Genomic DNA, 17,548 nt, shown 5'->3' on the forward strand with positions numbered 1-17,548 from the left:
TAGTGGGTGCATGGGTGACGATCCCACCCTCTGTTCCCATATCCTCTCATTGGATGGCCATTATCTTGGGGATGCCCGATATCTGCCAGTCCGACTCTACGGGTCGCCATGGGAGCTTTGTCCCGTGTTCTGTCTGATCCTCCTCTCGGTTGTCTCCTACCTCCACAACTTGTTAAAACAGCACATTTAACCCTAACATTATTGGGATCTCCACCCTTCTATGAGCGTTCAGAATAGTGGAAAATTTCCTATGTCTAAGCCTTCTATCTCTGTTCATGTTCTCTGGCTCAAATTCTGTTAACTTCTAAAGCTCTTGCTAAAAAGCCAAAACTCCAGCTCTCACTGTCTCGCTTGCTGTATCTCCCCCTCACGCCCAGGAATTCAAAGTTCCTACCACCTTTATCTCAGAACCAGCCCTTGTTGCCCTGCCTTATCTATGATCCCATCTAACAGTGCCAGCTTGCAGAAACTGCTTCCATCCGAGGTTTCATGTGCATGCTACTCCACTTTTGATCTAATTTCCTGATAATGGCACACTAATGGTGGCAGGTGATCACTCAAGTATTTGGGTCCCCACCACCCAAGTGGGAGGCCTGATGGAGTTCTAAGGTCCTGGCTTTGGCTTGGCCCTGGTATATGGGGATGAACCAGCAGATGGAAGTTCTCTGTCTCTGTGCCTTTCCAATACAATCAAGTAAACTAAATAATTTTTAAAAATGATTTTTATTACAGCTCAATCTCCAGTACCTACTCTCATTCTTTCTTGGAGTTTGGTAGGTAGTTGCAATCCTCTATACACCTGGGGCTATAGGGTGACAAGTCTCACCCTGAAACTGTCTAGGGGGCATCCTAAGTCACTTACTGACTTAAACACTGATATTATTAAAGGGGACTCATTCTGAATAACAAGACACCCTATCATTCAGAAATCCCAAAGCCTTTAGGGGCTCACCAACAAATAAAGGGACAAAGAATAAATAAATTTCAACAAATATTTTCTGTTCAGTATGTTTTCTAACTTTCCAAAATTATGAAAGATGCTATTACACATTTTATACATAGATCTGTATATGTCTCTAGTAATTATAATAAATAGCTAGAAAAAAACCAAGGATTAAAAGTTGTGCTGTCCAATATGGTTATCCACTAGGCATATATGACTAATTAAGATAAATCTCAGTTCCTCAGTTGTACTAGTTACATTTCAAGTGCCCAACAGCTACATGCGGCTAACTGCTACCATACTGAAAAGCACAGACAGAGAACATACATGTTACTGCAGAAAGTTCTGCTGGCAGCCTGTTGTGATGTGTTTTGTTGTATGATGATTCTTGTGGATCTAAGTAAATTGGTATTTCAATTATGATTAATGTGGCTATGCTCTGTCAGCACCAACTCTGGTGTTTTCTTGTGACACAAGCTGTAGCTGACCAAAAAACTGGTGGAGAGCAAGGAACCCAGTTACTTCATAGAGGCTAACAAGACAGCAACAGTGACAACCCCTGGCTGATACCAAGGAGGCCCATTACTTAACTCTGGTCAACTACAGCCATGCTGACAACCATGAACCTAAATGCCAATAAGATAGTTTACGTTTTGGACTTCTCTCTCCAAGGATGACATCCAAGATAATACAACTTTTGGGGCAATACATGTTAGTGCCTTCTAACGAGCATGTGAGGTTATTTCTCACTGTGACTCCATTTTCCTTGCAAGAATTCACTCTTTAAAACCTCCAGCCATGACCGGTGCCGCGGCTCACTAGGCTAATCCTCTGCCTGCGGCGCCAGCACACCAGGTTCTAGTCCTGGTCGGGGCGCCGGTTCTGTCCTGGTTGCTCCTCTTCCAGTCCAGCTCTCTGCTGTGGCCCAGGAAGGCAGTGGAGGATGGCCCAGGTCCTTGGGCCCTGAACCCGCATGGGAGACCAGGAGAAGCATCAGGCTCCTAGCTTCAGATCGGCACAACGTGGGCCATTTGGGGGGTGAACCAACGGAAAAAGGAAGACCTTTCTCTCTCTCTCTCTCTCACTAACTCTGCCTGTCAAAAAAAAAAAAAGGAAAAAAAAAACCCTCCAGCCACTGAAGGCTCTGCTGGAGTGGAGAACCCTTTGCTTTACTTCTAGAGTGTAGGGCAATGAACTCATCCAGCAACAAGACAGCATCAAGTATGTCTACCTAGACTATCTAGAAAATTTCCTCAATGGACTTAGTGTTTGGTTCATAAATTTCCTCCATGGACTTATGGTGTTTGGTTCATTATTATCACTCTGTACTTGAGTAATTTTTTTATTTACCTATTTTAGCAAATATTTCTTTAGCTTATTTTGCCTGTCCTGCTTTGTGTGCTTTGTAATAAATAAAATAATTCGGGAACTAACTTTGCCTCGCTCACTTGACATGTCATTTGATTAAAGAGTAAAAGGACCTATTCCTCTTGGAAAAATTATAATTTTTGAGGTTGAAACTGATACTAGTTACTGGGGAAACTGGGCCATCCTAAGTTGGCCCAGTTTGACACAGCCCTGGTCTAGGGAAATGCTCATATCAAAATTTGTTATCTGTATCCCATAGAGAGGATATAGCAATTGAAATTCCCAGTATTAGCATACATGTGAGTTCCTATGTCTTCCTCCTGTCAACATCAGATCAACTTTTTGACCTGACAGATGAGACTCATGTTTTAATTTGCATTTTTAAAAACTATGTATTGGGGCCAGCACTGTGTTGTCGTTAAGCCACTGCCTGCAGTGTGGGCATCTCACATGGGCACCAGTTCAAGTCCCAGCTACTCCATTCCAATCCAGCTCTCTTTTAATGTGCCTGGGAAAGCACTGGAGGATGGCCAAAGTTCCTAGGTCTCTGCACCCATGTGAAAGATCCAGATGAAGTTGGGGTTGAGCCAGGCAGATGAGCTCATTTGGGGAGTGAACCAGATGGAAGATTGCTCGCTCTCTCTGATTCTGCCTTTCAAATAAAATAAATCTTTTAAAAAAAACCTTATTTGTTTATTTGAGGTTTGGGTGGGAGGGAGGTGTGTGTGTGTGTGTGTGTGTGTGTGAGTGTGAGAGAGAGAGAGAGAGAGAGAGAGAGAGAGAGAGACTGACTTCCACCCCACTGGTTCACTCCCCAAATGCCTCCAACAGACAGGGCTGGATCAGGCTGAAGCCAGGAGCAGAGAATTATATTCAGGTCTCCAAAGTGTCTGGTAAGGATCCAAATACTTGGACCATCATCTCTGCCTTCCCAGACACTCTGATATGGGAAGTGGGTGTCCCAAGGAGTGGCTTAACCCAATGCTACACCTTAATACTCACTCCTGTTTTTTTTTTTTTTTTTTAAATATTAGTAAATGAGCCTGAAAGTTAGAAAGAGTGCAGCTCACTCCCTAAATATCTGAAATAGCAGGAGTCAAAGCCAAGAGTAAAGAATTTAAATCAGGTATGGCACATGAGTAGCAGGAATCCAATTACTTCAGCCATCAGCACTGCCTCATAGTCTGCATTAGCAGGTAGCTGCAGTCAGAAGCCCAAGTCCAGGTATCAAACACAGAAAGTTCAACATAGGATGTGGGCATCCTAACTGCTAGCCTAAACAGCTACCCTTAAAATCCACCTACTGTAAAAGAATCAAGAGTAATGCTATCCTGCTCCTAATGACCTATTATAACTGATCTATATATGCAGTGAACATTTATCTTCATTTGTTTTTGCTGCTTTCTTGGTGACAATCTCACAAAGTTATTTATCAAAACAGCATAAAAATAGTTTAAAATAGCACCACAATTAGCTAAATGCAGTCTATATTCTCATAGGTGACAGGACTTTCATTGTAGTATGTTGCCACTATAAGATATTCTTACAAATTTTCAAGTTAAGCTATGCAAATATTTAGACTGAGATGAAATATAAAATAGAAATTGTTTATATTTTAAAAGTGAACACCACTGTATATAAAAGTCTGCAGCAGGAAAAACACACCTGTGTGACAGACATCAGAACAGTGGTCCCCTGGGGTTGGTGGTCAAAGAATAACTGGCGAAGTACACAAGGGGATTTTCTGATCTGATGGAAGTGTTCTGCATCTCAAAAGGAATGTGAGTTACATAGGTGTATACAGTTGCTGAAATTCATTGAACTGTATACGTTAGAACTGACAGACTAGCATCAGATGTAAATGATATGTCAATTCTATGAGGAAAAAGTGAAAAAAGTATTGTGCTACTTAGAATATTAAGGCTAGCTGCAATAAAAATAATTATCTTAAAAATATTTATAGAACTTGGCCGGCGCCGTGGCTCAACAGGCTAATCCTCCGCCTTGCGGTGCCGGCACACCGGGTTCTAGTCCCGGTCGGGGCACCGATCCTGTCCCGGTTGCCCCTCTTCCAGGCCAGCTCTCTGCTGTGGCCAGGGAGTGCAGAGGAGGATGGTCCAAGTGCTTGGGCCCTGCACCTGCTTGGGAGACCAGGAGAAGCACCTGGCTCCTGCCATCGGATCAGCGCGGTGCGCCGGCCACAGCACGCCAGCCGCGGCAGCCATTGGAGGGTGAACCAATGGCAAAAAGGAAGACCTTTCTCTCTCTCTCTCTCACTGTCCACTCTGCCTGTCAAAAAAAATAAAAAATAAATAAATAAATAAATAAAATATTTATAGAACTTAAAATATGATTCTCTGGGCTAAAAGACCAAAATGAAAGGTTTTACTAAATTGGGGAAAAGAGTGGAATATGTGACACTTTGAGACAAACCACTCAACTGTCAAATCCAGATGGCACTAGAAAAGTCAAAACATATTAAGGTATCAAAAGAACACTGCTAATTTTTTAACAGACATTTAATCAAATTAAATTTTTTGGTTTTTTTACTCACTGGAGAGGCAAAGGTAGAGAAAGACAGGTACATAGAGCTCTTATCTCCTGGTTCAAAACCAAAACACCATGGCAAGGCTAAAGCTGGGAACCAAGAACTCATTCCACATCTTCCACATGGATAGCAAGAACTCAATCACTTGAGTCACCATCACTACCCTTTGGGGCCTGCATTATCAGGGAGCTGGAGTGAGGAGTGTGGCTGGGTTTTAAACCCAGGCACTCTGATAGGGGATATGGGCATCTTAACTATTAGGCCAATCATTCAACTTTAATAAATGTTTTTTAAAAGCCTGCATTAGTTGTATGAAAGCTGAACCCCAAAGTTACTATTTCTCTAATGTTATGGAAAAATATTTAATTTTCTATAACATATTTGTTTTGGTCTTTTTACTTGAAAGATAAAGTTATCTTCCAACTTCTGGTTCAGAGAGGGAGAGAGGCAGAAAGGGAGAGACAGAGAGACAGAGAGATGGAGATCTTCTATCTTCTGGTACACTCCCCAAATGCCCACAATAATCAGGACTGGGTCAGGCTTACACTAGGAGACAGGAACTCCATTTGGGTCTCCCAGGTGATTGGCAGGGGCTGAAGTAATTGAGCCCTCATCTGCTGCCTCCCAGGGTGCAGTAGCAGAAAGCTGGATCAGAAGCAGAGGCAGAACTCGATTGTAGCACTCTGACATGGAATGCAGGCATCCCAAGCAGTGGCTTAATCCACAGCGCTACATTGCTCACTCCTGAAACGTATTTGTTGAGGGTGGTTTTATGTACCTGGCTCATTTTTGCCCTTTTCCTCCTCTTTGGGTGGCACACATTAGCACAAAAGCTAACTTGTAACACATCTATAGAAAAACTGAGGTCGGGGGACAGGTATTTGGAACAACAGTTAAGAAGCTGCTTAGGATGCCTGCATCCCATATTGAACTGCTTGGGTTCAAGCCTGGCTCTAGTTATGATTCCAGCTTCCTGCTAATGTGCACCATTAGAAAGAAGGTAATGGTTCAAGTTCTTGGGTCCCTTCCACTCTTGTGGGAGACCTGAATTGAGTTCCAGGTTCTAGATTTTGGCCTGGCCCAGTTCTAGCTACTATGGGCATTTGGGGAATGACCCAGCACATGGAAGATCTGCATCTTTCTCTTGTCTGCCTGACAATGAAAAGCACCTGAAGAGAGAGAAAGAGAAGCTGTTCCTTCCCTTCCTACACCATCCCTCTGCCACTGTTATACTACCCATTGTCAATCCAGCATATCTTGTTCAGTGAGTGAGCTCTTTAGCAGTAAAAACAATTTAATTCAAGTTCTTTGCAGACAAACTTAAATACTAAGGTAACAATTAGACTACCTTACTTATGAGATCGCAAGAAAGAGTATGTGGAGGACACCAAGACTTCTGTTTCAAAAAGTGAAGGCCTGCCCAATTAAGGATGCAGCCAAGGGGTAAACAAGCAGGAAAGTGTAAAGTTTATTACAGCGGCGGCTTCGTAGGTAGTCAGATTTTTGTTTTGAAATTCTATGTTACAGTTTGAAATCAAATAGATTGGGTTTACGAGTTAGTTCTGTCACTTACTAAGTGTGTGATTTTGGGAAAGTTACTTTACCTCTGTATCTTTTGGGAGAGATGGGGAGCGTCTGGCCCATGGACTGTATAATGCTCTTGAAATCATTTGGCTAGGCCTTGCCAAGTCAATGGCAGGCAGTCTCAAAATTCAATGAATCTACAGCAGGCTAATTTTTAAGTTGAGAATTTTATACAGCCCACAAATGATGTTACAAATATCCAATGGCCCTTGGCAGAAAAATGATTCCCCCACCCCTGCTTTATGGGAAATGACAGCGGCATATGTCAAAAAGTTCATGGAAAATGGAATTAAAAGTTTATTTTGGGTGCTGCTTTTGCCAAGTGGGTTAAGCTGTCGCCTGCAATGCCAGTATCATAAATGAGCACCAGTTCAAGTCCTGGTCACTACACTTCCAACACAGTTGGAAAGCAGTGAAGATGGCCCAAGTACATGGGCCCCTGAGGCCCACTTGGGAGACCCTAACTGAATTCCAGGCTCTTGGTTGCAACCTGGCTGAGGCCCAGCTGTTGAGGCCATTTGACGAGTGCGCATCAGCAGACTGAAGATCTCTTTGTAATTCTGCCTTTCAAATAAATATATAATCCTCTTCAAAAAAATTTATTTTGGGGGGCTGGCACTGTGGCTCACTTGGTTAATCTTCTGCCTGCGGCACCGGCATCCCATATGGGCGCTGGGTTCTAGTCCTGGTTGCTCCTGCACCCACATGGGAGACCAGGAGGAAGCACCTGGCTCCTGGCTTCGGACTGGCGTACTTCTGTCCGTGGCAGCCATTTGGGGGGTGAACCAATGGAAAGAAGATCTTTCTCTCTCTCTCTAACTCTGTCAAATAAATTTTTTAAAAAATTTTATTTTGGTACAAAAGAAATTTGAAATCCATGCATAATTTTTCTCCATAATATGCATTTTTCATGAGATCTGTTAAGACCTCTTGCATGCACGGATTTTGATTTTTCACCAAAATAAAATTACAAGAATATCTCAAGTGTGCATATATGCATGATGTTAGAAAATGTTAGATTCCTGAGGTACAATATGAACAAAGTACTCCTAGTTCATATTAAAAAAAAAAAAAAACTTTCTTTGCTAAGCAAACACAATCAATGATTCCCTATCGTGTTACTGATTCATCTCACACCCTTGAGTATTAAAGCAACAAGAATACAAAGGAAGAGTGACTATTTCCCACAGATGCATTGGTCTACAATACAGTACCAACCACACTTAATAATTTTATCAGTTAAATGTGTAAACTGTGCACAAAAATATATTTACCTGTTTCTCTTCTTCTGGCATGTTTTTTTCCAGTTCTATTAGGTATTCTTCATCCAGTTCAGAGGAATTCACATCATTAGGTTTGCTCTCAACCTTGTCCATTCCTGGATCCCCCTCCTCAAATGAGGCACGGCAGTCGTGAAAACACTCCTCTTCTGCCTGATCCTCTGCCTGATCCTCCTGGGGATGGGCCTCATCACCCTTGAGCAGCTTGCTCTGGGGATTCTCATGTTTGGGATCAGGAACTGGAGCACTGGCACATTCTGCTTCCTGGGGATCTGTAAGCTTCAACCCACTGAACAGATCTGCTGGAGTCTTACCATTCTCTGACTTCTCCCCCATGCTATCAGTGAGGGAGGTGAAGCTGAAGCCCTAGGAAAGAAAAAGAAATCTGCTATATAATGCTGCTTACATTTAAAAATCTCCCCTTTCATGCCTAAACAAACCTTTGCATTAAAGCCCAAAACATATAACTTCCTTTCATTGAAATTCATTAGGGGGCTGGCGTAGTAGGTAAAGCTGCTGCCTGAAGTGCCAGCAACCCATATGGGCACCTGTTTGAATCCCAATTGCTCCACTTCTGATCCAGCTCCCTGCTAACGGCCTGGGAAAGCAGAAGATTGCCTAAGTACTTGGGCCCCTATGCCCATGTGGGACACCCAGAAGCAGCTCCTGGCTTTGGATTGGCCCAGCTCAGGCAGTTGTGGCCAACTGGGGAGTGAACAAGCAAGATGGAAGATTGACCTCTTCTCTCTCTCTGCCTCTGACTCCTATAACTCTGCCTTTCAAATAAATAAATAAATCTTTTTTAAAAATTCATCATATATATATAAAGGGTTTCATAAGCCTACATATTATGTCAAAAGTCATTTTAATTGATACTCCTTTCCTGGCTAAATGTGGCACCTGAACCTTTTATGAAACCAATTTTAATGTGACTCTTCCATGTTCTATTGGCTCACGTTTTGTCAGAGTAGCAACAAACAGGCTGAAGCTAAAGCAGTGGCAAGAAAAATGAAGCAGCTCTAAACCTTTAACCATAATGAATAACTAAATCACAAACAAGAAACGATGGTCAGTCTTGGAAACACCACCAAAAGGGGCCCCAAAATAAGTTTCTGGTGTGGCTCAATACAGACTCCGTGCCAAAACCGTGATCATCATCTTAAATCAAAATGAGCGTAGCAAAGCCTACGCAGCTTAGAGTGGAAGGGGAGTTCTGGTGCAGGTGGCCCTAATCACCCACCCAGGAGTCAGAATCAGGCATTAGTGGACAACACTTCAGATGTTTTTGGGAAATATTGATCCCTAGATCCTGCCCCATTTTGATTTACTGGATTAACTGGTCTGGCGTCAGGCCAGCCCATCCGTAGCTTTTTTTTTAGTATCCCAGGTGATTCTAATGGGCCGCCAACTGCGAACCACTGCTGTAGAAGCTGAGTCAGATCGTCAGCAACCTCGCCCTTCCGCTCGCAGCAAAATCACGCCAACGACCCTTGTGCCACGGAATAACTCGACTTCAACACTGCTCCTTCTAAGAAAACTTAAAACAGCAAGACAGTAATACGGAGGTATCGCCTCCACAATAATATCCTGTTTCTCCTCTTTCCCAAGTCTAGTAGGAAAACGCGGGAACTTAAGAACCCACGGTTAGGGAACTACCACCCGCGCTTTCTCACAGATTAACCCCTAGCTGCGGTCCACATAGCCAGTCTCCAAACCCACGGGCATACTCACAGCTTCACGGTTCCTCCGGTGTCCACCTTCCTAGCTTCGGAGACCTTCTATTTCCGCTTAGTCAGGTGCACTTCCGTAGGCTCCGACCAATGGCGTCGCTATTGGCAAAGCATCTTGGGAAATGTAGTGACACCTCGGAGAAAGACGGCGCTTTTGTCGCTGTGTGACGTCATTGTACGGACTAAAATGTTAGAGCTGGTGGCCATCTTGGGTTACGGCAAAACAGAGCGTTAACTTCGCAAAAACGAAAATAGAGTCTGTTCTTACCACCTTCATTTTACTCTTTAACCCTAACTACTCTTCGTAGAGAATGTGTAGAGAAATCCAGAAGAATAAACTGTATCCGAAATTAAAGTTTTCGCTTCAGTGATTCTCAAAGTGCGCCTTTCAAGGGGTCCACTGTGAACCCAAAAGTTTTTATAATGAAACTGTTATTTGCCTTTTCGCATTCTTTCATAAACGTACAGTGGAGTTTTCTAGAGGCCTTTGGACCACGTGAGTGCGACTAAAATAATTGCAGGAGGAGACAGTATACTTCAAAAAGTCTGTTAATAGAAAAGTTTAGTGTAAATATTTTGAGATTCATGCCTCATTTTTTCATAATAGGCATTTTTCCATAAACGTATTGATGGGCTCTTGTATGCATGGATCTCAAAAAAAAAAAAAAAAAAAAAAAAACCTTGCACCAAAATAGACTTTTAGTTCCACTTACCAGAAACTTTCTTTTGGAGTTCCCTGTGTTATAGCACAGATTTGCAAAGACATAAAACAATGATACTCTTCTCATGATATATTTTTTGAGAGGTAGGTATATTTTATTTTAGAAATATGAGTATTCATAAAATTATTTATGCCATTATATGAGTATATTATCTTAAATGAATTAACTTTTTTTTAGAATTTCAGTTCTAATTTTAATACAATAAGTATTAAACGGTATAACCCCCATAAACGAAAGCTTTTTGTAGTCCTCAATGATTTTTAAGAGTATAAAAGGGCCCTGAGACCCAAAGTGAATTGTAGGTCTGCAAATTCAAGAAATATTCACTGACTGTTTAATAGATCCTGGGCATTATGCTGGGAATAAAGATTTTAAATACAAGCTTAGCCCCACCCTCAAGGTAGCCAAGTAATGATAACCAGTAATGTAACCAGTAATGATAGCAGAGCATTAAATAGTTTTCTGTAATTCACAGGACCTATTGTAGAGACTGAGAAAGACTTTTTCAGGAAGGACATCAAACTTGTTTGAACTTAAGCCTCAATAAGGTTTGCACAAAGTTGTATTTTGTAAGTTGAAAGCTTTAATATACTGGGACTGGTGCTGTGGTAAAGCCGCCGCCTGCAGTGCTGGCATCCCGTATAGGCACTGGTTCAAGTCCCAGCTGCTCCATTTCTGAGCCAACTCTCTGCTATGGCCTAGGAAGGCAGTAGAAGATGGCCCAAGTTCTTGGGCCCCTGCACCCACATGGGAGACCCAGAAGAGGCTCCTGGCTCCTGGCTTCAGCTCAGCTCAGCTCAGCTCTGGCTGCTGTGGCCATCTGGGGAGTGAACCAGCGGATGGAAGACCTCTCTCTCTTTCGCTTGCTCTCGCTCTGCCTCTCCTCCTCTGTGTAACTGTGACTTTCAAGTAAAATAAAGAAATCTTTAGAAAAAAAGAGAGAGAGCTTTAATATACAAGAAGTAAACACCAAAATATCCCTAGGGCAGTGTTAGACTGCTGAAGTTGAGCCTCCACGTGGGATGCACATAACCCATATCTGAGTGCCTGGGATTGAGTCCCACCTCCGCTTCCAATCCAGCTTCCTGCTAATGTACCTGGGAAGCAGCAGTTGATGGCTCAAGTACTTGGGTTCCTACCACCTATGTGGGACACCTGGATGGAGTTCCTTGCTCTTGGCCTTGGCCTGGCCCAGCCCTGGCTACTGCAGGCATTTGAGGAGTGATCCACTAGATGGAAGATCTGTGTCTCTCCCTCTGTTATGCTGCCTTTCAAATAAATTAGGAAAACTTTTAGTATTTTTAATATATGAGGAACTTAAAAAATGTAAATGGTTCAGTCTCTTTAAGAGATCCAGATAATTAAGCTGTGGTGGAATGGGAAGTCTGGGAATTTTGGAGCTATATACATAAATAAAACTTGAGCTATATACATAAATAAAATTGAATTACAATGTCAACTTTCTTTATTAGCTGTCCAATGTTGAATATACTTCTAGTTACCGACATTTATTGCCTATATGCTTATCAAGTGGTACATGGTGTGAAAAATACTTTCAGTGAATTATTTCTGCCTCTGCCTCTCAACTAGCTGTGTGACTCTGGGGCAGGATACTCCATGCTTCCATATTTAATATGTAAATTTTTCTCATATGTAGAAATTGCTATGGCTGATAATGATGCATATTTCATAAATTTGTTAGGAGAAAGAAATGATATATTCTAGAAGGCAATCCACTGGGGACTTGGCATTCATTCATTTAATGAATGTTAGGGACAATATTATTATGTTACGGGTCTGTGCTAGTACCTAGGAACAGGAAATCTAGGAAGACAATCCTTGCTCTCTTCCATCATCAGGAGCTCATTGGCTGGTGGAGGAGCGGAGGTGGAGAGCAGATAGAGGAGCTACTGAGCATAAAGCATGATGCAATCTATTCTTTTTTCACCAAAAGGAACCAAAATCCTATTGTTCTAGTTTGATAGGTCTTCACTAATAAGATGAGTAAGGCTATAAAAAGGAATATTTCATTTAGTGGGAAAACAGCAAAAGCAACAACAGGAGAGAATAAAGGAACACGAAACTAATTAGAGACATTTTTTGGAACAGTAAGTACCTGAGTGTTGCTTAACCATACAGCATCAAACAAGAAATTAGTTCTTGGGGCCAGCATTGTGGCTCAGCAGGGCAAGCCGCCTGCTGCAACACCCACATCCCATTTGGGTGCTGGTTCATGTGAAACCTTGTTGGAGTTCCATGCTCCTGGCCTCAGCCTAGGCTATTTCTGGCCATTATAGGCATTTGGGGAATGAACCAGCAAATGCAAGATTCTCTCTGTCTCTCCTCTTTCTGTAATTTTGTTTTTCAAATAAATACATAAATCTTAAATAAAGAAATTAACTTTTTTAAAAGAATCATTCTTTAAAAAATATTTATTTTCAGAGTCAGAATTACAGAGAGAGGGAGGGAGACTGAGAAAGAGATTGTCTACCTGCTGGTTCACTCCCCAGATGGCAGAACCACTGCGGCACACCCAATCCAGGAGCCAAGAACTTTCTCACATGGGTGAGAAAGGTCTCTCACATAGGTTGTAGGGACCCAAACACTTGGGCCATCTTCTGCTGCTTTTCCCAGGCTATCAGCAGGGAGCTGGATCAGAGGTAGAGCAGCCAGGACATGAACCAGTGGCCACATGGGATGCTGGCGTTGCAGATGATGGCTTTACTTGCTATGCCACAATGCTGGCCCAGAAATTAATTCTTAGTTATGGAAGCCCACTGGTCAGCTCCTGGAACTGTGGAGATTTTGAACTACCTTTTACAAGGAAAATAAGTATCTTCTTTCAAAGGGCTTTCTGGTGGGGTGGGTGCCGTTGTGCAGCAGGTTAAGCTACTACTTGGGATACCTGCATCTCATATCAGAGTGGCTGTTTAAGTCCTGGCTCCACCTTCCTGCAAATGTACCTGAGAGATAGCAGAAGATGGCCCAAGTACATGAGCCCCTGCCATCCAGGGAGACGGATGGAATTCCTGGCTTCAGCCTGGTCTGTCTTGGTTGTTGTCATTTGGCAGTGAACCAGCAGATGAAAGGTCTCTCTTTCTTTTCCTCTGTGTGTGTGTCTCTCCCTTCCTCTCTGTCCCTCTGCCTTTCAAATAAATAAATCTTGGAAAAATTAAATGGTATCATGTCTTTTTAAAAAAAAAAAGATTTATTTATTTGAAAGGCAGAGTTACAGACAGAGAGCGTGGGAGAGACAGAGAGGTCTTCCATCCACTGATTCACTCCCCAAATAGCCCCAATAGCTGGAGCTGGGCTGATTGGAAGTCAGGAGCCAGGAGCTTCTTCCAGGTCTCCCACATGGGTGCAGGGGCCCAAGGACTTGGGCCATCTTGTACTGCTTTCCCAGGCTCGTTAGCAGGGAACTGTACTAGAAATGGAGCAACCAGGATTAAAACGGTGACCATGTGGGATGCCAGTGCTGCAGACAGTGGCTTAACCTGCTATACCATAGCACCTGCCCCATATCAGGTCTTTCCTAAAATACAAAAATACATCAGAGATTAAAAAAAAAAAACTACTTTAATGCTATTTTAACACAGAAAGTACTCAAAGCATGTTCTCATGATCATTATTATTGTTAATGAAAGGCTTCATATATATTATCACTATTATGATTGATCACTAATAGTAATTTTGTTAATTATTACTATTACTAATGATTATTACTAATAGTGGAAATGAAACTAAGCCCCTCCCTAATGCCTTTGATGCAGACTTCATCAGTCTACAGTCTCCTTCCCTTGGCTTGCAATTTTTCTATGTTCACTTCAATGATTACAAGTCAACTCCTCTAAATACTAACTTACTAAATTAAGAGAGTGTTACTAGGGTCAGGTCAACTCTGCTAGACCTCAGATCACAAGACTCACGGTTCAATTATTGCCTCTATAGTTATATTCTTAAAGCTAGAGTCTATTTGGAAATGCTCCACAGGAACTCTAAGCCTTGACGAAACAACATAATAACTAATCTTCTCATAGACCCAGATGGACCAGGGCCCACTTTGCCATCTCAAGAAAGAAGCCTTTTTGGAAGAACACACCAGACTCCCATTGCTGACCAATCAAAGAAAATCCATGAGCACTGTAGACCAATCCCTCCCTCCCATTCCTCCCTCCTTCCCTTTCAAATAAAATGAAAATGAATGAATAAAAATTTTAGGGGTTGGCACCATGGCGTAGTAGGTTAAGCATATGCCTGTGGCACCAGTATCCCATATAGGCATCGGTTCAAGTCCCAGCTGTTCCACTTCGAATCCAGCTCCCTGCTGATGGCCTGAGAAAGCAGTAGAAGATGGCCCAAGTTCTTTGACCCTGAACCCAAGTGGGAGACCAGAAAAGCTCCTGGCTCCTGGCTCTGGATTGGCACAGCTCCAGCCATTGCAGCCTTTTGGGGAGTGATCCAACAGATCGAAGACCTCTCTGCCTCTCAAGTGAATAAATAAATCTTTAAAAATTTTTAAAAATACTTGAATCTATATTCATATTTTTAAAAATTACAGTTGGAGCAGATTCATGTATCCAAATTTTTTCAAATATACTTCCAGAGACTGAATTAAGTATAAGCTTTTAAATGTGAATTAAAATTAAACAAGATGAGAAATTTAAGTCCTCAGTTGCACAAGCCATATTTCAAATGTTCAGCAGTCATGTGTGGCTAGTGGTTACCGTACTGAACAGAACAGGCTTAGACTTTCAAGAACAACTCAGTAACATTCACAGAGAATTGTTTTTAAATATTTATTTATTTGAAAGTCAGAGTTACACAAAGAGAGAAGGAGAGAGAGAGAGGTCTTCCATCCTCTGGTTCACTCCCCAGATGGCTGCAACAGCCAGAGCTGAGCCAATCCAAAGCCAAGAGCCAGGAGGTTACTCTGGGTCTCCCACACAGGAGCCCAAGGTCTTTCCCAGGCCACAGCAGAGAGCTGGATCAGAAGAGAAGCAGGCAGGACTAGAACCAGTGCCCATATGGGATGCCGGCACTTCAGGCCAGGGCGTTAACACGCTGCACCACAGCTCCGGCTCTTATCCTTGTATCTTATAATCCTTTCCTTACAGGGTGACAAACATCTTTTTTTTAAATTCATGAATCCTGTATAATTCTTAATTATTTTTATTGCCTTTTCACCTTGATTAGAACAAAATCTAAATACAGCCCATAAGGCCCATGTGCTCTAGCCTCTGTTTCCCTCTCCAACCTCATCTTGTATGCCTCTCTTTTGGACAGCTTGCTAGTTTCTGGCCTTAAAACACAGCAATCCTTTTCCTATTTCCAGACCTCTGTGCTCAGGGTTCCTTCTGCCTGATGCCATTAACAGCTCTTCCCATGATTTGCTAATTCTGCTTCTTCAGATGTTTCCTCAATGTCACTGAAGGAGCTTGCTCTACAGGGGTGCTTCAAGAAGTTCATGGCAAAGCGGAAGTAAAAAAGATGTTTATTTTGGTGCATAAAATGTTTTGAAATCTATGCATAGTCTTTTTATTTTTTAAAGATTTTATTTATTTATTTTAGAGGCAGAGTTACAGACCGTGAGAGGGAGAAACAGAGAGAAAGGTCTTCCTTCCTTTGGTTCACTCCCCAAATGGCCGCAACAGCCAGAGTTGCGCTGATCCGAAGCCAGGAGCCAGGAGCCAGGAGCCGCCTCCTGGTCTCCCACGTGGGTGCAGGGGCCAAAGGACTTGGGCCATCTTCTACTGCTTTCCCAGGTCACAGCAGAGAGCTGGATTAGAAGAGGAGCAGCTGGGATTAGAAATGGCACCCATATGGGATGCTGGAGCTGCAGGTGGAGGATTAACTTACTGCGCCTCGGTGCCAGCCCAGCAGTCTTTTTCATACTATGCATTTCCCATGAATTTTTGAAGACCTCTTTTATCGCCTTCTCTATCTCCTTCAAGTCATTTATCACCATTAATAACAATCGAATATTTAGTCATGATTATAACTGCCTCTGTTAAACTCTAAGATTCACAAAGATGGGGATCTTGTCTGTTATTTGCTGTGAAATCTCCAGATTTTCACAGAGCGTGACACACAATGGGCACTCAAATATTTGTTGGTTCAATGGATGAAGTTGGCAGATATTATTATTACAAATGATAAGAATTAGGATCAGAGGTGTTAGACGTTTTCCCCAAGGTCACACAGCTGGCCAAACGGAACAGACTTAGAGTTCAGGCTACCCACAAAGTCCATGTTCTTTGAAGGACAAAGCAGATGGACAGTTACAGAAACTTCTACTACAAAAAGTGACTCTGAAGGTGACTTATATCCATAAACATATACATATGGATATGTAGTTGGCAGGGAAACTCAGTAGTTTTTCAGGGTCAGGCAGATGGCTCAGAGCCTGGTTAAAGATGAGGCCTTTAATACTGGTGATGGATGGATGACGGGACTATCTGAAATGGAGACTGACAGTCTTGGAGGCATCGTCCACAAGACTGCCAAGGCAAGCATCCTGCTCCCCCTTGCCCGACTACCCAACCCCCCTTTGCCCTCAACCTTGGTCTTTGAGATGAAGAAAAGGAATTTAGTGCCTCATTCGCAAATGGAATAAACATGAGTTAGCACATTTTTACCCCTGGGGCTCATCAGCTTGAGTCAACAATGTTTTCTGAGCTACAAAACGTACTTTCAATGCTCATTTCACTGCATTAAACATCAATGCCCCTTTAAAGAATAAGGCACTGTGTTTTCACGATGTACAAACCATTGTGTGTTCAGGCGGGGGGGGGGGGGGCAGTTTGGGTCCAGCTGTGTCAAGGACAGAAGTCTTCAGGAAGAAGGGACGTTTGCTGAGTGCCAACTGGGTGCCAAGCACTGCACTAAGCACTTTCAACTGCCATTCCCCTTTGAAGGAGAAGCAATGGTTTCTACTTCACAAAGATTTCTTTGTCATCCTCTGTTTGGATCCAAGCAAGGGTAGTGGGTGTTCCAGAAGCTGAGTAGCTCCACATTCCTCAGCAGGAAGCACAGAGCTCACCTTGAACATCTTTCATGGTCCTCCCTTTTTAAAGAGTATGCCTCTTGGGGCCGGCATTGTGGCATATCAGGTTGAGCCTCTGCCTGTGATGCCAACGTCCCTTATGGGCCACGTTTCAAGACCTGGTTGCTCCACTTCCAATCGGGCTCCCTGCTAATGTGACTAGGAAAGCAGCAGAGGACGTCAAAAGTCCCTGGGCTCCTGCACCTGCATAGAAGACACAGAAGAAACTCCTGGCTCCTGGTTTTGGCCTCACTGAACTTTAGCTGTTGCGGCCATTTGCAGGATGAATCCATGGATAGACGATCTCTCTTTCTCTTTGTAACTCTGC

At 42.8% G+C, this 17,548-nt stretch overlaps 1 protein-coding gene across 1 annotated transcript in view; it reads right to left on the minus strand.

The window, feature by feature from the left end:
• The window catches only part of TTC1 (tetratricopeptide repeat domain 1), a 77,378-nt gene extending 67,843 nt beyond the window's left edge, over positions 1–9,535 (minus strand). Inside the window, exons 1-2 of the mRNA XM_062188739.1 lie at positions 9,455–9,535; positions 7,718–8,089 (exon numbers count right to left, since the gene is read on the minus strand). Coding sequence (XP_062044723.1) covers positions 7,718–8,059 — 342 coding nt within the window. The 5' untranslated portion in view covers positions 8,060–8,089; positions 9,455–9,535. The remainder of the gene's footprint in view (positions 1–7,717; positions 8,090–9,454) is intronic.
• Positions 9,536–17,548: the final 8,013 nt, after the last annotated feature.

The sequence above is a fragment of the Lepus europaeus genome, chromosome 4 (assembly GCF_033115175.1).
Source record: "Lepus europaeus isolate LE1 chromosome 4, mLepTim1.pri, whole genome shotgun sequence".
In the NCBI taxonomy this organism is placed as follows: Eukaryota; Metazoa; Chordata; class Mammalia; order Lagomorpha; family Leporidae; genus Lepus; species Lepus europaeus.